This window comes from Neolamprologus multifasciatus, chromosome 7 (genome assembly GCF_963576455.1).
Source record: "Neolamprologus multifasciatus chromosome 7, fNeoMul1.2, whole genome shotgun sequence".
Taxonomy (NCBI): Eukaryota; Metazoa; Chordata; class Actinopteri; order Cichliformes; family Cichlidae; genus Neolamprologus; species Neolamprologus multifasciatus.
In genome coordinates, this window is record NC_140445.1 from 9,664,485 (window position 1) to 9,687,589 (window position 23,105).

At 38.4% G+C, this 23,105-nt stretch overlaps 2 protein-coding genes across 3 annotated transcripts in view; one reads left to right on the top strand and one right to left on the bottom strand.

Annotated features, from left to right (window-relative positions):
- Positions 1–9,053, top strand: part of megf10 (multiple EGF-like-domains 10) — a 56,067-nt gene extending 47,014 nt beyond the window's left edge. The window contains exons 20-25 of the mRNA XM_085166885.1: positions 145–372; positions 3,734–3,840; positions 3,950–4,073; positions 5,263–5,307; positions 5,390–5,599; positions 8,633–9,053. Of these exons, the coding sequence (XP_085023011.1) occupies positions 145–372; positions 3,734–3,840; positions 3,950–4,073; positions 5,263–5,307; positions 5,390–5,599; positions 8,633–8,799 (881 nt within the window). The 3' untranslated portion in view covers positions 8,800–9,053. The remainder of the gene's footprint in view (positions 1–144; positions 373–3,733; positions 3,841–3,949; positions 4,074–5,262; positions 5,308–5,389; positions 5,600–8,632) is intronic.
- Positions 9,054–15,481: 6,428 nt separating this feature from the next.
- On the bottom strand, positions 15,482–18,351 carry LOC146513747 (lamin-B1.S-like). Of its 2 annotated transcripts, none has more exons than XM_085166887.1 (4): positions 18,034–18,351; positions 16,963–17,183; positions 16,641–16,873; positions 15,482–16,415 (listed from the first exon to the last, which is right to left on the bottom strand). In XM_085166887.1, the coding sequence occupies exons 1-4, from the start codon at positions 18,130–18,132 to the stop codon at positions 16,378–16,380; spliced, it is 591 nt and encodes a 196-aa protein (XP_085023013.1). In that variant the 5' UTR covers positions 18,133–18,351; the 3' UTR covers positions 15,482–16,377. The 2 variants fall into 2 exon arrangements, with proteins under 2 accessions (XP_085023013.1, XP_085023012.1); XM_085166886.1 differs by having other exon boundaries at positions 15,482–16,419; positions 16,645–16,873; positions 18,034–18,326.
- Between the last annotated feature and the right edge of the window lie 4,754 nt (positions 18,352–23,105).

Genomic DNA, 23,105 nt, shown 5'->3' on the forward strand with positions numbered 1-23,105 from the left:
GGGATTGAGGTTATAGAGGTTTAATTTAATCAAATTTACTGATTTCTCTAATCACTCTCCATTAGAAAAACTAACTCATTTAAACCTAACAGACTCTAAAACATCTAACTCTTATTCTACATTCCCTCCCCCTCCTGTGTGCAGCTGGTGTGATTGTGGTGGGCAGCCTCAACACTTTGACTAGTGCAGCGATGCATGTAGACTCTTACCAGATTGGAGCCATTGCAGGAATCATTATCCTTGTGCTGCTTGTGCTCTTCCTTCTGCTCCTCTTCATTATCTTCAGGAAAAAGCAGAAGGGCAAAGAGCCCACCATGCCATCTGTGACTTACACTCCTGCTGTGAGTGTTGCTGCTGATTACAATATAACAGGTACATTTACATATTTACTTGTTTTAAACTGCAACTAGGTCTCATTGTGCTGTACCAGCATTATTTCGTCTACTATTTATACTGTTTTCCTTGTTTGTTTTATTGATTTTAAATGGTTAACCTCACTACAAATGTACACTTCTAAACCGTATATTGCTAAGCTTATATTGTTAAATACCAGAGGTGTAAAATTCCTTTCATAGTAAGGGAAGGAACGCTGGTTATGCGAAGCTAAAATAGCAGGAGTTGACTTTCCTCGTGGTCTTAATCATTTTTGGGAAGGTTTTTCTTGCTACGTGGTAAAGGAATTACATTTTCACAATGCACTCTAACTCTTCATCATCACACATGTTGGACATGGTGACAAGCAATAACATTTTAGCTGTTAAAAGTATAAATGAGGTTTGTTTGTTTTGTTTTGTTTGTTTGTTTTATCACTGAAGAGTTGAAGCCCCTCATACATCTCAGGGTTATGAGATAACCCCGACATCAGAACTATATTCCAATAAGAGCCTTTCAGAGGCAATTGCTTCGCCTTTCCTAAACCCTGTACTATAATGCAGGATTTTGGCTTATTGGGGTGTAACTTCAAGGTTAACCTTGGGGTTTCTGTACTATGAAGATGGGTCACTTCTTCAAGGGGTAATTTAGGTTGTAATTTATACTGTGAAACTAAACTGCTGCAGTGCAGGTTAGATTTGCAACACATATTAGGTTAGGTATAAAATCACTGCCTACTGACCAGTTAATTCCCCACAAAACAGCACCACCATTCCTGGAAGATCCATAGACGTCTGCAGGTAGAGAAAGAGATCTAAAAATGTTAGTATCATCTTAATGTTTCCTTCATGCGTATCATGAAAGAAACATTCCTTCATGATTTATGTTGTATGAACAATATCATGAGAACAACACAACAATTGTATTGTTCTATAAGCATTAATATATGATCCTAAGCAGGACACCTACACTGTCCTTGCTGATCTCATATCAAATTTGTACATAAAATAGCTGTGCTAAAGTAAGCCTATATGAATGTTGAATTTTGTTTTATATTAATCTTTACTCAACATCACTGAGTCTGTTGCTGAGAGAATCAAAACAAAAAGTGTTAGTAGAAGGTTATGTTTCAGTTTAAAATAGGATGTGTGCCAAGTTTTCATTTACAACATCTGTTTTGGCCTTTTTCAGCTTTATTTGATAGACACAGTGAAGAAAGGACAGGAAAGCAGGAACAGAGAGAGACAAGAGGGAATATGCAGCAAAGGGCCAGACTCAGCGCACTGAGCTGAACCAGCACCCTCTGTCACAGCATAATTTAAGCACATTGGAGATTCTCTGCCGGGGGAATGCCTTTTATATGTGCAGATTATTAAGCCGTAAGAATTACAAGAAGATACAAATATAAATAATAATGAAGCCAAAAACCAAATAGAGAATATTTAACAATAAACAAGAAATCAAAGTCCAAGAGTTAAGAACCCTGGGGTAAAACCAATGACTGCGACAAGATTTACTTTGCTCCTCAATTAGACAGCTAACAGGTTTAAGTTAAGTAAGCTGTCTAAGTGAGCTACATGTTCACTGAGTACTTCAAAAGAGTCTTTCCACTCCTTCCTTTCCGGAGTCCAAGTCATTCCGGCTGAGTTTAAGCCACTGACCCACTGACCCAACAGTGCCCTGAAAACTTGTTTTTACTGGCATGATCATCTCCAGTGACACTCTCCCTCCTCCCACGCACACAGGCAAAACTGTTTTAATTACCTCTGTTTTTGAATCTGCTGTAACTGTTACAGTTGATTAGAGTCAGTGTTCTTCTTTTCTTCAAACTTTCTGTCTACAATGTGGGCTATAAGCACAAGCAACCTGTAATTATCATTATTGGTGATTTATTGTTGAGGTCTCTTGTGCTATCACTTAAGCCTTGGTTATACTTTATCCACAAGTATGAGGTGGATATCCATGGCCCCAGATAGTAGACTTTAAAATATGATCACAATCAAAATGTTTAATTAATCCCAGAAGAAATTATGTAATAAGTAAGAGACAAAGAAAAGTATGGAGAAAAAAAAACAGGAGCAACTGAAACCGGCTGCATGCCAGCTTACGCATGCGCATTCACTTGTGTACAACAGGAATCTCTCCAGCTGTCTGTATCTGTGTCCACAGAGTATTATCAAGGCTTAACTATCTCCATGGTGGCAAAGTGGCAGATATGATTGAAGTTCTGCCATTATTCACAGACTTCTCTCTACCAATTTTTCCAGTTGGTACCAATGACATCATGGATGAACAGTCCCTTCACTCCATGAAGTTTTTGGCAGTAGCATTCCTGGAGCCTGAAGAAGAACATGTGTTTTTCTGTCCCTAACCCTATACTTTTAAAAGCTCTGAACATTTCCTTATGCATGAATTGCTAAAAGAAATTGGTAAAATGTGTAGTATTGTTATAGTATTTCATTCCTCCTTGAACTTTGACTGGAAAAATTCTTTTTGATATTCATCAAAAGTCAAAACTATTCACACACCAGATTTAAAAGAAGCCATTCACAGGTCTTGGTCCTGAAGTTTTCTTTCTACTCACAGCACTACAATCCACATTCATCCATTTACTCTATACACTTTAAATACTTTATTACTTTTCTAAATGTTTTCTAAACTATATCCATTTAGTTTTAATATCATGCACATACGCAGCTCAAGAATATTACACGTGAAGTTGATGCACCTGAACATAATCCAGTTTTTCATCGCTAAAGGTCTTCAATACTCTTTAAATTAACCTCCTAGGACCGGGCGTCCACATATGTGGACATCACATTTTGGGTTGTATAGACCAAAATAATAAATTCTGCTCTACAAGGGCCTGATGTCCACTAACGAGGACATTATACTGCCACTATTCTATTGAAATTAAAAACACATGTTCTCATATGTGAATCACAGTTTTCTCAGAAGCAAAAATGGGTTTTTTTGAAAAAATCAGGTAATTCTTTGTTCTTACATTCATCAGGTCCCAATCAGCCCAAATAGCAAAGAGAAATTAAAAATGCATGCCATGAAAGAGTTCGGGTCTTAAGAGGTTAAATTTACTGTGATTATGAAAAAAACACATTTGTCTTCTTGATTCTTGAGGAAATGAAGCTTTCACATTTTGTAATGTGAGATGTATTCTATGAATAAGTGTGAATGCATGGTAATTCAAATAAACAACAGACGATGGGACAAATGTCTCCGACATTTGAGTGAAGCTTAACCAACGAAATTACTGTTTTACAGACTGCCCCAGACAGCAATGACATGAAGAAATTATATATATACATGACATACTTTGTATCTAACAGCTCCTGTAACTTTTCAGGTGGTTATCCAGCAACATGTGAGCCCCATCTAAGCAATTATTTCTCCAACCCTAGTTACCATACTCTGACCCAATGCATCAGCCCCCAGCATGGTCCAAATGGAAAGGTAGAGATTTAAATCCTCTAAGACAGAAGAACAAGGAGATTGCAGAGTACAATTTCTGTTGACTGTCTGTAAAAGAACATACTAAGAGCTATTTTTGTGGCATTTTTAGGCGAAGAACAACCAGGTTTTTGTAAACGTTAAAAATATGGATCAGAGAAAATGTGCTCTTCTTGTTGATCATACTGGCACACTACATGCAGAGTGGAAACATGGGGACTGCTTAAATCAACTGGGTGAGTTGTGGACTGCAAATATTATAATCAGCTGCTGTGTGTGTGTGTGTGTGTGTGTGTGTGTGTGTGTGTGTGTGTGTGTGTGTGTGTGTGTGTGTGTGTGTGTGTGTGTGTGTGTGTGTGTGCGTGCGTGCGTGCGTGTGTGCGCGCACTCATTATCAAAAAAACAAAAAATTAACATTGCATGATTTCCTACTCCACATAACTATATTGTGACAGACACAAACAACCTAGGGTAGGCTAAATTATTACATTCACTTTGAATGAGGCTGCTGTACATAGAGGATCCAGGTTGTGTGATGTGCATTTTTGACCTACAGTGAGTAGATTCTTGCTTGTATAGTTCTGGGTGATCACTTACATATTATGTGTGTACTAAGCAGCTATAAGGTAAGAAAACATGTTAATTTCTTTCAGTCTTGTCTATGAATTCAGTTTTATGTTGCTCGCTTTAGACATAAGATGATAGAATTATATTATAATTTGTAATAAATTTTACCAGTTTAGAATGACTGTGGAAAAATATTGTGGTCTACCACATGTGTAATATGATGTTTCTGTAAGTTAAGGTGTTAATTGGTGCACCATCAGTGACTAACATACAATATCTGGTTAATGCCACCAGGTGGGGCTATATTAACAGAGAAGTCTGAGCTAATATGTCAATTTTATGAGTTTGTTTTGTGTAGATGCTTATTTGAGTTGGACAGTTGGTCAGTGTCATGTGATCAATATTTGTCTTGATCTAATATTCAACATTTGTGAAAATAATTTAGATCTTGCTTGGTACTTTCACTCATTGTCTTTCTAAAGTCCAAAGACACAACTATTGTGAGAATTCTAAGTTAACAGCAGGTGTGAATGTGAGCAACATTGGTAGGATAAGCCCCAGCTGCTCTGTAACCATGAATCAGATAGGAACTGAATTGATGTAACACAAACACTGTCACCTTACAGTCACTAGTCCACATACCTAGTGCTTGTGGGTGGAGTTATGTAATAAGACTTTATTAGCATAGTGTTTGTATTGACATTAAAACTGGTAAAAAAAAAATAGAATACATTTCCTCTACTTAAGCCCCAGCTCTTAATATTATAAAAGATTTTTTCTATTTAATAAAATCTCTCACATTATTTTTACTTTTACTGTTCAGTTATTGATCTACTGATTTAGACTTTTTGGTTTCAGGAGCCTGTGGAGGTGATAGAAGTTACATGGAGAAATCTTTAAGAGGCAAGTCCTATACATAACTATGAACTGTCATTTTTAATGCTGATATTCAGTTGTCACTGGATCCTTTGTCTGTGCTGTGCAGATCTGATGAAGGGCACACCCTATCATGCCAGCTCCTGTTCGCTCAGCAGCTCTGAAAACCCATACGCCACAATAAAGGATCCTCCCATGCTGATAACCAAAAACACAGAATGTGGCTATGTGGAAATGAAATCACCAGCTAGGCGGGATCCACCATATGCTGAGATTAGTAGCAGAAGCCCAACCAATAACCAGAATGTCTATGAAATTGGTGAGGACTGAACTCTGTTTGTTATCGCTGTCTACTTTCTTTCTGCAATATTAACTGCATAACTACTATGTAAAACTAGAGATGGAGAATATGACGTAATCTTCAGAGTATAGTATTTATATTACACTATTTTTCTACTGCACTATGTTAACATTTTAACACTTGAAGTGAATTGTAGATGTAGATTGCAGATTCATCAGTTATCAGTTCATACAATGTGCAATAAGAAAACATGGGAAATTGATTTATATCATGCTAATGAACATTTTAAAAACCCATTCAGAGTGAAAATAGCAGAACTATGCCCTTGCAGGTAGAACAAAATTGCTGGTTGTACAGTAATTGCACTGGATTGTTTCACATTTGGTGACTGACTGCAGCAACTGGTCACCTGTGGTTTGAAAACACAATACCCTCAACCCTCGACTCCACAGTCTTGACATTACATTTTTCAGCAATGCAGTAATATAGTGCAGTAATCACTTTACAGCATAATTGGAACTGTAAAGGTTCTTCAGTTATCTGTGCACCAGGCAGGTAAAATAAATATTTAATTTTCATTTATTTTATTTTATTTTTTTTATTTGTTTTTTTTTTTTTTTTTTTTTTGGGGGGGGGGGGGGGGGGGGTATTGTTTTTTGCTACAATCAGCTTATTTTTGCTAATAACAAAAAAGTAGCCTCCATTTCTAGCTGTTCATGTTTCTACAGTAGAATAAGCATAGCAAACCTGGCACATGGCAAACATGTCAAACAGCAAAGTCACTTATATGATGGCAACCAGCTGTGAGTGGCCACAAACCTGGTCACACTTTGAAGCAACAATTTGAAAGATTGCAAGTTGGTCACAGTACCTTTTTTTTTTGTCCCAGTTTCCAACCAGTATTTTATTTAGTGTGGCTGTACCATTAAGCACATTCTAACTATCATGTACAGTGGGGCAAAAAAGTATTTAGTCAGCCACCGATTGTGCAAGTTCCCCCACTTAAAATGATGACAGAGGTCAGTAATTTGCACCAGAGGTACACTTCAACTGTGAGAGACAGAATGTGAAAAAAAAATCCATGAATTCACATGGTAGGATTTGTAAAGAATTTATTCGTAAATCAGGGTGGAAAATAAGTATTTGGTCAATAACAAAAATACAACTCAATACTTTGTAACATAACCTTTGTTGGCAATAACAGAGGTCAAACGTTTACTATAGGTCTTTACCAGGTTTGCACACACAGTAGCTGGTATTTTGGCCCATTCCTCCATGCAGATCTTCTCAAGAGCAGTGATGTTTTGGGGCTGTCGCCGAGCAACACGGACTTTCAACTCCCGCCGCAGATTTTCTATGGGGTTGAGGTCTGGAGACTGGCTAGGCCACTCCAGGACTTTCAAATGCTTCTTACGGAGCCACTCCTTTGTTGCCCGGGCGGTGTGTTTTGGATCATTGTCATGTTGGAAGACCCAGCCTCGTTTCATCTTCAAAGTTCTCACTGATGGAAGGAGGTTTTGGCTCAAAATCTCACGATACTTGGCCCCATTCATTCTGTCCTTAACACGGATCAGTCGTCCTGTCCCCTTGGCAGAAAAACAGCCCCATAGCATGATGTTTCCACCCCCATGCTTCACAGTAGGTATGGTGTTCTTGGGATGCAACTCAGTATTCTTCTTCCTCCAAACACGACGAGTTGAGTTTATACCAAAAAGTTCTACTTTGGTTTCATCTGACCACATGACATTCTCCCAATCCTCTGCTGTATCATCCATGTGCTCTCTGGCAAACGTCAGACGGGCCTGGACATGCACTGGCTTCAGCAGCGGAACACGTCTGGAACTGCGGGATTTGATTCCCTGCCGTTGTAGTGTGTTACTGATGGTGACCTTTGTTACTTTGGTCCCAGCTCTCTGCAGGTCATTCACCAGGTCCCCCCGTGTGGTTCTGGGATCTTTGCTCACCGTTCTCATGATCATTTTGACCCCACGGGATGAGATCTTGCGTGGAGCCCCAGATCGAGGGAGATTATCAGTGGTCTTGTATGTCTTCCATTTTCTGATGATTGCTCCCACAGTTGATTTTTTCACACCAAGCTGCTTGCCTATTGTAGATTCACTCTTCCCAGTCTGGTGCAGGTCTACAATTCTTTTCCTGGTGTCCTTCGAAAGCTCTTTGGTCTTGGCCATGGCGGAGTTTGGAGTCTGACTGGTTGAGGCTGTGGACAGGTGTCTTTTATACAGATGATGAGGTCAAACAGGTGCCATTCATACAGGTAACGAGTGGGGGACAGAAAAGCTTCTTACAGAAGACGTTACAGGTCTGTGAGAGCCAGGGATTTTCCTTGTTTGAGGTGACCAAATACTTATTTTCCACCCTGATTTACGAATAAATTCTTTACAAATCCTACCATGTGAATTCATGGATTTTTTTTTCACATTCTGTCTCTCACAGTTGAAGTGTACCTCTGGTGCAAATTACTGACCTCTGTCATCATTTTAAGAGGGGGAACTTGCACAATCGGTGGCTGACTAAATACTTTTTTGCCCCACTGTATGAACTTATCAGGGGTAAGGAAACCAACATAAAAACCTTCTTTCATGTGCTGTGAGTGTCTCGTGGCGATTTTGATGTCACATCACGTGTCACATGGGCCGGTCATGAACCTCTTGATTTTTGTAACATGGCGCTCACCATACTACGCATACATACACTATAAAAACAACTGCTTTGATTTGTATTAAGTTTTTCACAATACTTTCATGGCTGACATTTTCATTTACACTGTGTCAAGAGCCTGTGGAGGTAAGAAATATTGTCCCAAAAAATAGAAGAACTGAATAGACAAATTGCCACAGTTCCTCTCTGATTTAGACTTTCTCACTGTTTCTGCGTTTTTATCAGACGTTTTATTTCTATTTGTATAAATGTTCAATCAAATAAAAATAGAGGTACATGATTAAAATTAAGCATCTTAAAATAGTGTTCTGGTTCTTTATATCAACAGTTTTGTACCTTATATTATGCCAACTGATATTTCTTTGATTACAGATTCAACGGTAAGCACCATCCAGTCCACAAGAGATGGCAGTGGCCATGTGAAGTTTGGGCAGGATCCATATGATTTACCAAGAAACAGCCACATCTCCTGCCACTACGATATCCTGCCATCCAGAGAGAGTCCTTCCTCAGAGCTCAAGAAGCTGGACAGTGAATAATCCCACAGAAACTCTGAACCAAGATTAAGCCTTACCACAAGGCTGTATCTTCAGCACTGTGTCTTCTACAAACTGGCACACTATGTACTCATAAAATGCTAGTCCTTATGTGTTATTTTACAATATTATTATAACTATGGATTATGACTACAAGTTGGATATATACAATTGTGGTCAAAAGTTTCACTCGTCATTGTAATTATGGTCTTTTTATTATTTCTTTGAGCTGTCTTTTTTCAAGGGTAAAATTATCATACAGCATAAATCTTTAATGACTCTAAAAACAAGACGTTGGTTCACAAGTTTGTATTTATTTGGGTTTTTCTCAGATTCACACAAGGTCAAAATTATACATACAGGATCAATTATATAAACCTCCTTACCAAGTAACACCTTGACCATTTAAATTGGTTGGTTTCCTGGTACAGAACTGACCTTTATGTGTAGTCCACTGTTTTCAATAGGGTTGAGTTTGAGGCTTTGAAAAGATCATTCCAGACGCTTTGATGGAGTTTTGAAGAGATGGAATCATTGTCTTTCTGACATACCCAGTGGAATGTGGTGAGGGCGATAGCTGAAGCAAAAACTCACGAGAGGGAGCAGTTTGGTGAGGGCACAGAAGCAGACTTTCCATCTGCATTTTTGGGAAACCACCAGTTGGAGAAAGTGGTATAGTGTGGGTGGGTTGTTGTTGACTTCAACAGGTTACGTGACATAGTTGGGTGGTAAGATACCTTCCTTAGTGGCCAAACTGCCAGGAATCAATGAAGTTTGCAGTGTGTTCCTAAAGGCCCTGGGTATCGTAGGGTTGTCCAGGTTGACTTGCCTCTGCAATGTTGCATCGAGATCTGGGGTGGACTGACAGACCCTGGTGGTGGCCCCCATGTTTAAGGGAGACCGGAGAGTGTGCTCCAACTACAGGGGTTCAAGCCCACTAGGAAGATCTATGCCAGGGTACTGGAGAGGAGTGTCTATTAACTAAATCTTGGATGCAGGAGGAAAAGTGAGGTTTTTGTCCTGGTCATGGAATGCTGAACCAGGAGTTTGCCTTACCGTTTTACATTTGTTTTGGACTTGGAGAAAGCATTTCACAGTATCCCTCAGAATGTTGCAGCTGAGAAGACGGGGGCATCCTTGCTTGGGCTGCTACCTCCACAACCCTAGATAGCACTAGATAAGCGGTGATGAAAATACACTTCACTGTGGATAGTGACACTAATATTCCAGCTGTTTCCCGTTCATGGCAGGTTTGTGTTTGGTGGCTCCTGAGTTGTTCATGAACATTCTAACCAATTTCATTTCCTCTGAGGGTGATAATTTGGGTCTTTGGTGGTTACACATCGAAATTATTTGAATTTATCTATTGTTGTTTGAAGCACTAATCTTGAAACCTGCAGTTATTTAGAAATGACTCCAAAGATCTTTCCAACTTGTGTAAATCTACATTTCTCCTCCTTAGATATTCACTACGTTTATTGGTTTTCCATTTGTCTCAGTATTTTGTTGCCCAATGAGTACAAATCCTTTTTGTGCTATCAAAGAGAAATTATCTGTTGTAGTCAATTATGATGACCAACAAGAATTTAATTGGCCTTTGACTTGCCAATTAAAAAAAAGCATTGTAGAACCTTCAGCCCTACATGCATGCCAGACAATGGGGAGGCCTAATGAGACAGCAGATGTTGTCCTGAGGAACCTCCTCCTGCAACTTGGTAGCACTGAAATGACTGACACATATTGTCCAAAAGGTTTTATAATGGACATACGTCAAGCAAGCATGGGGGCTACTCACTGGTATCAATTCCTCCATCCTCCAGGAACTGCCTGCATACTCCACCAAAATGCAACAGTGCAGGGTTGGACAATGGATCCCATGATTTCACCTTAATACCCAGTGGCAGTCATTGTACTGTTGCCTAGCCTGCAGAGGTCTGCACATCCCTCCACGGAAATGACTCCTTAAGACAGTCAGTGACACCCCCCCAAATTGGTGATGTTAAACAGCGTTACAAGTAGCAGCATAATGTTCACATCTACTCACGGTGAACCTGCTCTCATCTGTTGGAGTTGGTCTACCTGTACAAACTCTGTAGGGTTCAAATATCACCTCATGCGACCAGTAGTGACACTAACCCCAGCCAAAGGCAAAACTAGTGAAAAAAACAGTCAAAAGTTGAAAAGGGGAAAAAAGATCTCCACCTGTAAAACCATTCCTGTTTTGAGGTTTCAATGTTGTCTTTCTAGTGCACCTGAAACTGATTAACAACTCCCTCTGCTACTTGAGTAACTGGATCAATATGCCATAAGTGTAAATGATGTGATGCTATATTCTCAAGTGTTCCTTTATTTATTTTTTTAGCATTGCATTTCACCCTATATTGGAGGTTGGTTTTCAGGCTTTTTTGCAGCTGTCGCTGTAATAACCAGTGACCTACAATCATTTTAATTAACATAGGCCTTCCCATAACTTTCAAAATCTGATGTTCACAATCCCAAACAATTCCAGGGTACGCTGCTAAAAAATTTGAGCACTTTGTTTCAAGCTTACTGAAGTAGCTGAGCTGTAGCTCAGGAGGTAGAGCAGGTCACCTGCTGATCGGACGGTTAGTGGTTCGATCCTGGCTCCTCCAGTCCGTCGGAGTATGAATGTGTCTGAATGTGGTTAGGAAGCAGTATAAGTATAGAAGAAGGTGATTGTAGCATGTTGTATAGAGTGCTTTCAGTTCTCTGGGAGAGTAGAAAAGCACTCTATAAGATTCAGTCCATTTACCATTGCATATGACATGGGATACTCATCAATTCTTTTATTTTATTGCAATAGAATTGTATATGGGTTATTTGATTGAGTTTAAGCAAATTTCTTGAAAGGTTACATGATTGGTTTTTAGAAGATGAAATGTTGAAGATTATAGCAGCTGAAAATGTATTTGATGTTTTTATATAGAAAACTGGTTCTTGTAGAGAACCTGCTCCAGTAGTCCAATTCATTAGTATTGTTAGTCTGCCTGCCCATCGATCTCACTTACCGGTTCCAGTTGCACTTCCACTACAATCAGCTGATTTCAGTTTGTGTGTCAGACAAGGAAAATAGCAGCACAATCTATAGCATGGATGTGGACATTTATTTTTATTGCACAAAAGGACAAGGGTGTGATGGTAAACTTTAAACTATATCAAGACAAAAACAACCATGCTAACACAACTTCGGCCTGCACAAAAAGACCTGCACGGACAGCATGCTAATGCTAAGCTAGCCAAGAACCAAGAGTGAAAACTGAGTGAATGCCGACCCAGCACCAAGACCCTTAACATCAACAGTAACATACAAATGAGCAGTCAGGTTGCAGTTTCCATTTCTACCATGTTTGAATCACGGTGGTCATTACTTTAACGTCTCTTCAAGCCGGTTTTCATCTTTGCTTTGTATTCATACCTAAATACTAAGAGAAAGATCATATGTGTGTCCTCATTAGAACATGTATTTGTGTTGCTGTGTTGAGTTGTAGTATCAGGTTTATCTTGTTAAATGGTAATTATGAGAGAGTGTGTTTCAGCTATTTTACAGAGAAAGTAATGTAATGAGTGGTACAAAGAATTACTCTCTCCTGGGAGTAATTAAGTAACGTACAGCATTTTTTTAAAAGTGTGAAAAATGTTCTGTGTAATATGTGTAATAATTACTTTTTGTAATACTGAGCTGGGAAAGCCCCTCCCCCCGCGACCCTGGCAAGAATAAGCGGAAGAGAGTGGATGGATCCCAATACTGATCACAAAAAAGAGCAGAAATATCTCCAACATGCACAAACATTTGCAACATGCGCACACTGTGTGGTCAATAGTGCACACGTGAGATGTGATATATTTTTATATGCTAGCGATGGTGGTGACTCTCAAAGCAGAGCCGATGAAAACATATTGATAAGTTTTGAACTTATTGAACTGATAAGGAATTGAATCTATAAGTGTTATCGATAATGAAACCGGGATCACTAAATTCTCAGCATTCCTATCCCTAGTAATCCTAGCAAATGCAGTCAGTGTTGTATCAGTACACAAGTAAACCAAAGTGCCATTTAAAAAACATTTTGTTTTTCTGTTTGCTTTTTTGTTTGTTATTTTTTGTACATAGCACATGAAGTTTTGAGATTCTCATTCTAACAGTGTTTTGAATACTATGATTTTCAGTAATTTACCACTAATTATAGGATATTTTCTTTATGGTGATTAAATACAACATGTAGGAAAAGGTGATTGCATTGCATTTCATTTCAAATTGTAATGATTCATTTGTGATTATTCTACTTCATAAATACCATCAGTTATACATATTGCACAACAGTCACTTTCATTACTCTGTGGCCCCTGTTGTCATTTACAACTTTTCTGAGCTAGATACATGGCTATTCTAGCTGTTATACACAGTTTTATTTTAAAAAGTAACTTGTTGCCCACCCTGCTGCTTCAGGGTCCATGTTCAATGGGATGTTTTCGCTTGCTTTTAGCATGTGATGTTTAAATATCTCAGCGATAAAATATGATTGATTTTGAATGTGTAACAACCTTCTTAAACCCGACACTTTTTTGCATCACTTTATTGCATTTGTACACATAACCATGATTCTCATTGTAAGAAAATGTAAATACAGGAAATTATTATTCCAACACTAGAGTGAAAACCCTGACTTTGATTTGAAAGTCTGGGTCAGCTCAGCTGGTTCCTCAATAACCTTGATGGAAAAAGGCTGTATATGCCAAAACAAATGTGATTTCTTACTGGCCTCTCTGCTATTTCATGCTGTGGGGAAATAAATGGAACCCATTAAAGGGAGTCATACCATTGGCCCATCACATGACACATGACCAAAATTATTAACCTGTAAAATAAACCCATTCTTCTTATATAAATACACTATTCAATTCAATTCATTCCTATAAAAACAGGTGTAATTTCCTGGGTAGTAATCAACATTTGGAGGGGTTTGTGGTTTTACAGATGGGTAAAGATAGTGCAGCAGTTTGCAGGTTTCATTTGGGGGCAGCAAACAACTTGAACAACTTCAGCATGCGTGCCAGGATGGCTGAACTATTTTCTGATGTGAGTTGAAATTGTGGCTAGGGTTGGTCTAACGGTTGTGCATGAGACATTTGCTTGGTAGGTGGTCCAAAATATCCAATCTAACCATTCATTTTTTTCAGTGTAGCCTGTTTCATTTCTAATATCTTTTCAGTATTTGTTATATTTAGGGTTGTTACTCCTGTGGTGTGTCTGTTAATTTCTTCAGTCATCCAGGTCATCATAGTCGATGGAGCTCAGAAAGAAAAGCATCTGGACTTCTTTAATTTTTTGGAAGATGTTTCACCTCTCATCTGAGAAGCTTTAGTTCTAAGAGCAATTGGTGGAGAGTCCCAGATTTTAAGCCCTATGGGAGTGTCCCCAAGAGGGTCATGGACCCTCTGTTGATTCATTACACCACTGGTTATTTTTGCTTGCGCTTTCTTGCCTTCACGTTACACAAAGCCTTAAAGAATGACCAAAAAATACAAAACAGATAGCAGTCACAGCTGTGTAATACCCAGAAAGACACAGACAGCTAACTATAATATTTATGAAAACTGGTTCAGCCACTTAAGGGCAAAACTCGTGGTATCACAATAAAAATTATTTTAACATTAACTAAAATGGAAAGCTTAAGTCATGTTAAACCTAAATAACGATTATTTAGAAAATGAGTCAGCAAAATATTCCTGACTTGTCTGGAGACAGCCAAAACCTGTTAACAGATAAATTAACAATACTTTCTAAATAAAAATGCGGAGTCTTTTGAAAAACATAATTTTAATAAAAGAAAACATGAGTTTTAATACTTACCACAGAAATTTGAAGGCAGTTTCTCCAACTCCAGAGTCCAAAATCCAATGAAGCCTGAAAGAAATCTAATGGCTGCTCTTGCTCTTACTTTTCCCTCCTTTTCGGGTTATTTTTCCCACAATGCATTGCAATAGTTGAGAAATACAGAAAAATACCTGTAAATGACTAAAATTAACTAAAATTCCTTCACGTTTATGCAGTAGATTGTACTGTATTTTTACGGATTTTTTTTACAGTGTAAGGTAGATTCACCTTTTGCTGGAGGTTCGACTCAGACATTTCCCCTCGTCCCTGGCCTGCATTCCCCCAGTGAGCTGACTCCTTTTAAGGGCAGTGTGCACAGCAGATCTCCAACAGATTATCTTCACTCATGTGGTGGTATTCAGGCTCCTCTGTTTCAACTTCTTTACTTAAGTAAAGACTCACAGACTACAGGCTGTGAAATGTACTCAAAGTATAAAAGTAAAAGTAGCCCTTCTAGCAGCTGTCACACCTGCCATATTAATGACAGGTTAACATCAATCTATCCTCTTCTACTTAACCACTTCAGGGTCATGTGGGGCTGCAGCCACTGAATGAGTCAAGGTAGAAAAAGATTTTTATTTTTATTTTTTTCAATGCATACTATCTGTATATGTATTTACATTACATTAATGTATTTAAAAAACATTGCATGAGAAAGTGTGTCCACCTTCTCATGTAATGTTTTTTTATTTATTTTTGCTACTTTTTACATTGTAGATACATACTGAAGACATCAAATATTGAATTTAATAAAAATAAAATTGAATTGAATTGAAATACAGACAAATGTAAGTTTGGAAATACGTTTATTGAGATATATACCCATAGCATGCAAAATATCACACAGAAAGTACTTTAAATATTTTAAAAAACAGTTAAAGTGATGCTTGTTCATAGTCAGAAACTTACATACAATCACAATTAAGTCATCTGTGTATACAGTGGCATTTGTATACACACACTAATTCACAGAAATGAGTCATACTGTTTAAAATTGCAAGCTTTTGCTTTCAGTGAATGTTCATAGTGTCTTAGATCCAATCATTTACAACCCAGTACTAACACAGGAGTGACTAAAGTCAGTTTTCATCCTATACGAAGAGTTGTAACAGTTGCAACACACTGCCCTTACTTCCTTATTAACAATCAATATATATTCATCAACAATCATGTAATATTTTCAGTTGTTTGTAGTCTAGTAAATTGTTGCCAGTCAATGAGAGTATTTTGTGTTATGTAACTGGAAATTTTGTCCAGATATGGTCCAGATTTCTGAGAGCAAGTAAATCCATGCAGTTCTGGGCAACTAAGATCCTTTGATTCCCTGTTTTAGTTTAACAGGATGATATAGAACTTTTACAGCTTACCAGACCAAAAAAAAATGAACCACTTGTGGCTTTTCTGTAACTGTAAAAAAGTCAACAAAAATAAAATGACACGAAAAGAGAAAATGTTAAGATTTAAATACAGATTCAAGAAAGAAAGTTCAGAAATACAGTTCTGTTTGATTTTTGGTTGTTCACATGAATACCTACAGAAAAAAATTAATGCAGTTTTAACACGCAGTTATGCATTTTTGCTGAAATTTACAACAAAAGATAGAAAAATAGTTTTTGTGTTACAGTTGGCAGCAGAGTGGATGGGCTCAGAGATGATAGTAATGAGGAGTGGTTGGTGCAGCCAAGTCACATGATTAAGCAGGCTGTCTTGGCAGTGTGAGGCACTCTCTGCAAAATCAACCAAATCTATAATCAAACTGTTTTATAGCACACATCGGAAACATTAATTTTTTTCAAAAACTTGTATTTTGTTAAACTGTACCAAATCCCAACAAGTGTGACCCAGAATACTAGACTTGTCACATACATGGTTTTCGTTTGAAAGTCTGATACACAAAAATTATTCTAGAAATCCACATACATATGAAGTGACATGAATCATGTCAAACTTGCCTCAGTTCCACTGTTTTGAAGGCAGATGAATTTGCCACCTCTGTCAATCTCGTCAGTATAGATGGGTCCTGTGGCTGAGGCAGTGTGCACTTTTGACATTGAGCTGCTGGCTTTTTGTTCCCCTATGTCAACACGCTTCCGCTTTCCCTGAGTGGTGCACACACTTCCACTGCTGGATGAGCCTCGAGACATGGTTTCATGAGATGAAGGACTTTGAGACAGCTTTAGCCTAAAGAAAAGCAAAGTTAAAGAGTTCTGAGTTATCAAAGCTTTTCAGAAGGGATGTCAAAAGATGAGCCAAAATTTTTGTTTCCTCACCTTTCTTCTTCTCCTTCCAGAAGCTTACGATAGATGTTTATCTCCATGTCCAGAGCAAGTTTAACATCAAACAACTCCTCATACTCATGAAGTTGCTGCTGCATCTTTGCTTGGATCTCAGCCACCTCACGTTCTTTGTCTGCTAGCATTTTGCGGCTCGTATTTTTTTCCTTTACCAATGCTGCCTCCAGCTCTGCTATACGTTCACGCCAACCATGAGTCTCAATATTTGCAAAAAAGACAGAGGTGAACAAGCAAGTCCACAGTGTCATTCAGCAGTGCTTTAATTTTGTTAGCTTTGTGATCTGCGTGACAGCATTGTTCAAATGTATTTGGTAAATTTTTCTTAAGGATTTAGGTTAGGTCTAATCAGTATTGAAATGTAAGTAAGTTAGGATGTTGGGTTTTTTTTTACTTTAACTTTTAACTTTAAACACAGGTAGTTTCGTAGAGCCAGATTCTTTGGCATATAAGTTATATTTTGGCATCATTTTTTTCATGACATCTTAAAAATGTCATAGGATTGGATGGGCTACAGTAAAAAATAGAATTCTGACATGATCAGTATTTATGTCTCTAAACTTCTGCAGCTATTATGTCAATGTATAGAAGACAGTTGTAAAAACTCATACTGATAGCTATCGAGACAGTCATTATATGACATCAATCTTCTAAATTAAGAAACATTGAGGCAAACACCTATTGCTTTACAAGTCTATACATGCTTGCGACATTGGAACATTTATTATTGTATTGAAATTCTAAATTAAGAGCATTAAAAAAAATCTCTCTGAATATCATATCAAAGTTTCACCTATTGAAAGCTTCCTGAATTCTCTTTCCCTACTCATACATGCTCAGGGTGAACATATGTAGAACAAACTCTGATCAGCCCTTATGGAACTGCAAACTCATCATCAATGTTAATCACCTCAGTTTATTTCTAAACTCAGATCATTTAACATCCTTCCTGGAATGGAACCATGGTCTGTACTCACACTTAGCACTAAGAAACACATGCATTTTGGCTGACAAAAATTAAAGCCTTCATACGTAAGATAAAAAGCCAACCTCCTTCTGCAGATCAACTAGCTGCGCAATGAGGCTCTCAATCATAAGGGCAGACTCTCTGAGCTCCCCCTGAGCCATGTTGGTTGATGCTTCTTTCATCTATGATAAGCGATGCAGATCTTCTGGCTGGAGACAAATATACAAATGTTTCCAGATTCAACAACAGCAACAGTTTCACACCCTGAAAGAGGAACTAAGTGCTGTCAGTGACTTCCTGACATACAGGAAGTTATGTTTACAGTTCTCTTCGCTTTCTTATGGGTGCTACTTTAACATGTTACTTTCTCTGCATGAGCAGACTTCAGCTGGTATCAACACACCGCATTCTGCAGTATATTGTCAATAACTGTTTAACATTCTGGTGTCTACAGCAGATTGCATTCAGTTGATTTGATCTTCAGATCTTAAGATTTTAATTAATCAGACACAAGTTTTCTACTAAAGTAAAATACTACATTTGAAAAGCCCTTAGAAAAGACAGCAAATAAGAACAAACTTTGTTGTATCTGCACATAAAGAGCCTGATGTAACCTGATAGTCCAGTAGATTCCTTCACGCAACAGCTTGCATGATAGCTAATATACAGGACAACAGCTTCAAGCACAGCTTAATAGTAATGGTAGTAAGCAAATCAGTTTCAACTATGAAGGGAAGACTTCAAGCTGCAGGTTTGACAGGATGAGTTGCAGCTAGAAAGACATTGGTAAGACGTCAGAATAAGACAGAGAAGCTTGCCTGGGCCATGTACCACCACCAGTGGACTTCTGAAGACTGAATGAAAATTTGAAATCTTCAGTTCATCACGCAGGATCTTTGTACAGCATAGAGTAGGCGAAAGGATGGTTCCACAGTGTGTGGCCTCAAATGTCAAACATGGAGGTGGAAGTGTGATGGTCTGGGGCTGTTCTGCTGGATCCAGGGTTGGTTCTACAGAGTGAGAGGCACCCTGAACCAAAACAGCTACCACAGAATTCTGCAGTGCCGTGCAATACCCTCTGGTATGCGCGTAGTGGATCAAGGTTTCATCCTACAGCAAGATAATCGCCCAAAAGTCCAAGCGATGCCAGAACTACTTCAGGAAAAAAGAACAAGATGGTAAGCTTGAAAAAATAGAGTGGCCAGCACAGTCTCCAGACTTAAACCCCATCAAGCTGGTTTGGGATGAACTGGACAGAAGAGTGAAAGCAAAGCAACCTACAAGTGCCACACATTTATGGGAACTTCTGCAACAGATATGGGAAGAATGCCACGGGTGTGTTCAGCTGTTATATCTGCCACAGTTGGCTACTTTAATGAGTGAAAAGTTTAGAATACATTTCGGTCTCTAAATCGATTCCATGATTTGTTTTTTAACTCCAATTGCTTATTTGTACTATGCTTCATTTCAGAGTGCAATGAGACAAACTGCATAATTTTCAATAAAAATATGGAAATATTGGGGTGTTCTAAAACTTTTGACCAGGAGTGCACCTTAAGATTACCATATCCAGGTAAACAAGTTCAATTCAATTCGGTTCATTTAGTTCATTCAGGTAAAAACAGGGATTACTAAAACTTACAAAACCAGTTAGTGTTTTGCAGCCAACCAGTTAACCATGACTATTTCCTGATTTTGTGCCTTAAGTCTTCCAAGCATCTTTTTCAGTTGTGAGTGAGGGAGCAACACATCTGTAAACCTTTTTATTTTTTGTCCTTGAGGCTGCAGTATGGAGGAAATATTTAAAACATATAGTTGTAAAGGCCCTGTGCCAAACTGGTGATCTGTCCAGGGTGCACCCTGCCTCTCGCCCTATGATAGCTAACTTAGGCTGCAGCTATAGACCTGCAGTCTGGCAATCTGACTACAGGTCTAGAGGATATATCCTTCAATTCACATATTAAACAAATATGTAGACCTGCTTTCTTCCATTTGCATTTTATCTCTAATATTAGAAATGTCCTGCATCAGAGTGATGCTGATAGGGGCCGTATGATTGTTGGGGTTTTCTCTGTTATTATAGGGTCTACAAAACACTCTGAGGCAATTGTTTTTTTTTACTTATTTGGTGCTTTATAAATAAATTTGAATTGAATTGAAAATTGAATAAACATCTTGCTTGCATCGTTTCTGCAACTTTCTCCGCTGCACATTTTCACTCTTGATGTCCCATTTTTGGGGCGACCATGGCTCAGGGGGTTGGGAAGCGTATCTGTAACCGGAAGGTCGCCAGTTCGATCCCCGGGCTCTCTGTCCTGGTCGTTGTGTCCTTGGGCAAGACACTTCACCTACCGCCTACTGGCGTTGGCCAGAGGGGCCGATGGCGCGATATGGCAGCCTCGCCTCTGTCAGTCTGCCCCAGGTCAGCTGTGGTTACAACTGTAGCTGCCTCCACCAGTGTGTGAATGAATAGTGGCATTGTAAAGCGCTTTGGGTGCCCTGAAAAGCGCTATATAAATCCAATCCATTATTATTATTATTTTTAAACACATCACATCACATCTAGTGACTGGGAAGTTCACTGAACTCACTGGACTCACTATCATGTTCATTAAATCAGTTGAAGATAATGTTTGATGGTAAACTTTGGCCATTATTGAAGAATGATCTTAGTTTCCATTGCTGAGAAAAATTAAAAGTAGCTCTTTTAAATATTTTGCACTCACTCAAGTTCACTCAAGCATTTCTCAAGTAGAATTCCAAAGAGTGCATCCATATAGTCTATCTACAGAAAATGAATTTGAATATAAGTCAGATTTAATGTAAAAAACAAAACAAAAAAAATCAATATCAAATAATACCATGTTCTAGCTATAAAAAAATAAATTAAAAAAGAGAATAATTACAGTCATTATTATCTACTTTTTAAGTCTGAATCTTATTGTCTTCGTCTTAGTCTAAATTTGTTATAGTATTACAGCAATAATTGTTTTGTTATGGAGAATGTATAGACTTTTACCTCGGTTACCTTTACTAATCAATTTGAGTTCATCTTCCAATGCTGACAGAAGACTAACTGCTTGGTGCCATTCTTGTGCTTCCGTAGACTGCAAGCAAAAGCAGAGTCCTCAAGTTTTTTACTTAGTGATTTCGAAATCATTTGTACTCTGGGGCTTGGGGGCTTCAGTCATGTGTAGCTGGTAGGGTGTAGATATGATATAATATGATGTTGCTGTCGATGAGTAGGTACATGCTTTATGTGTTTTTGTGCATTCAGGTTCATTTAAAGAATGATCGTAATAGATCATTAGTGTTAAAGGAACATCACATCGTGAACCCCACCCAGCAGGGTCATATCTTCTCTGAGCGCCGCATCATAATGGAGGTCCACAGTCCCTTTATTATCCGGTAAGACTGACCTTTCATAGTGTATGAATTATTCCGATGCAATTCAAAATGTGCTACGCTGTTTCAGAACATCAAAATTATTCTCAAAATGATCAATAATATTTTTTTTCTTGATGTCGCAATCATACCCCTTCGTAGAGTGAGACAGGCGATCTATGTTGACTGTGAACAATCAATGAACAGAGGGCTTGGCTTACTAGAACAACTGACATCACCTACAGTGCTGTTTTGAGATCCCTTCCCAGACGCTTCAACCCCCACTCATATCTGGCATCAAGTGATCTCAATCTATAGACCAGATAAGATGCTTATCATTATACAAAATTATACAGAACAATTATACAAACATTATACATTATACAAACGTGTAAAACAAAATTTTAGTCCACTCTCAAGATCCAATTGAATTCAATTCAATTTTATTTTTTATAAAAAAAATAAATGGTTTTTATCCTGTGAAAAGTGCTATATAAATAAATTGATTTGATTTGAATTGACTATTTATGCAGCGGCAACTCACAACAACTGTCACCTCAAGGTGCTTTATATTGTAAGGTAGACCCTGCAATAATACATACAGAGAAAAACCCAACAATCATATGACCCCCTATGAGCAAGCACTTTAGCAACAGTGGAAGGAAAAACTCCCTTTTAACAGGAAGAAACATCCGGAAGAACCAGGCTCAGGGAGGGGCATCCATCTGCCGCAAACAGTTGGGGTGAGAGAAGGAAGCAGGACAAAATACATGCAGTGGAAGACAGCCAGAGATTGATAACAAGTGTGATTCAGTGCAGAGAGGTAACATAGTGAGTGACAAAGAAATACTCAGTGCATCATGGGAAACCCCCAGCAGCTTATTGCAGCATTACTAAGGGTAGCCCTAACTATATGCTTTAGCAAAAAGGAAAGTTTGAAGCAGAATTTTAAAAGTAGAGATAGTGCCTTTCTCCCGAATCCAAACTGGAAGCTGGTTTCATAGAAGAGGGGCCTGAAAACTGAAGGCTCTCCCTCCAATTCTACTTTTAAATACTCTAGGAACAAGAAGCCTGCAGTGTGACAGCGAAGTGCTCTAATAGGGTGATATGGTACTATAAGGTCATTAAGATAAGATGGGCCTAATTATTTAAGACCTTGTATGTGAGGAGCAGGATTTTGAATTCAATTCTGGATTTAACAGGGAGCTGAAGGGAAGCCAATACAGGAGAAATGTGCTCTTTCTTCCCAGTCCCTGTCACTACTTTTGGGTCAACTCAAGGCTTTTCAGTGAGTTTTTAGGACTTCCTGATAATAATGAATTACACTAGTCCAGCCTAGAAGTAATAAATGCATAAGATATTGTGCAAATGTAAGAAAGCAGTCAATCACTTTTTGGCACAACACCCGGTCGTGCACGTCTTGATTTCTGTTTCAAGGCACTGCAGCACTGCAGTCTGACCGAAAAGCGTACGAAGACGGACAATTTTGGGGGACCATAAATCCTGCAGATTAAGCATTGACCATTGGTCATTTTCAGTACTCACAATTAATTGCCCAATTAAATTACTAAACATAATTACATATTGACATAATTAGAGAGAGATTCAAGTCAAATAAATAGCTGCTTTGACAATGAGCCACTGCTGATAGCTAGAGTGTGTGTCTGTTTTGTTTTGACTGATCATTCATGCTGGGGCGCTTACACTAAGAAATCCGTTTGTTTGTTTTTTTGTCCCAGGCCAGGCACTTCGACCAGCCAATCAGATGCTA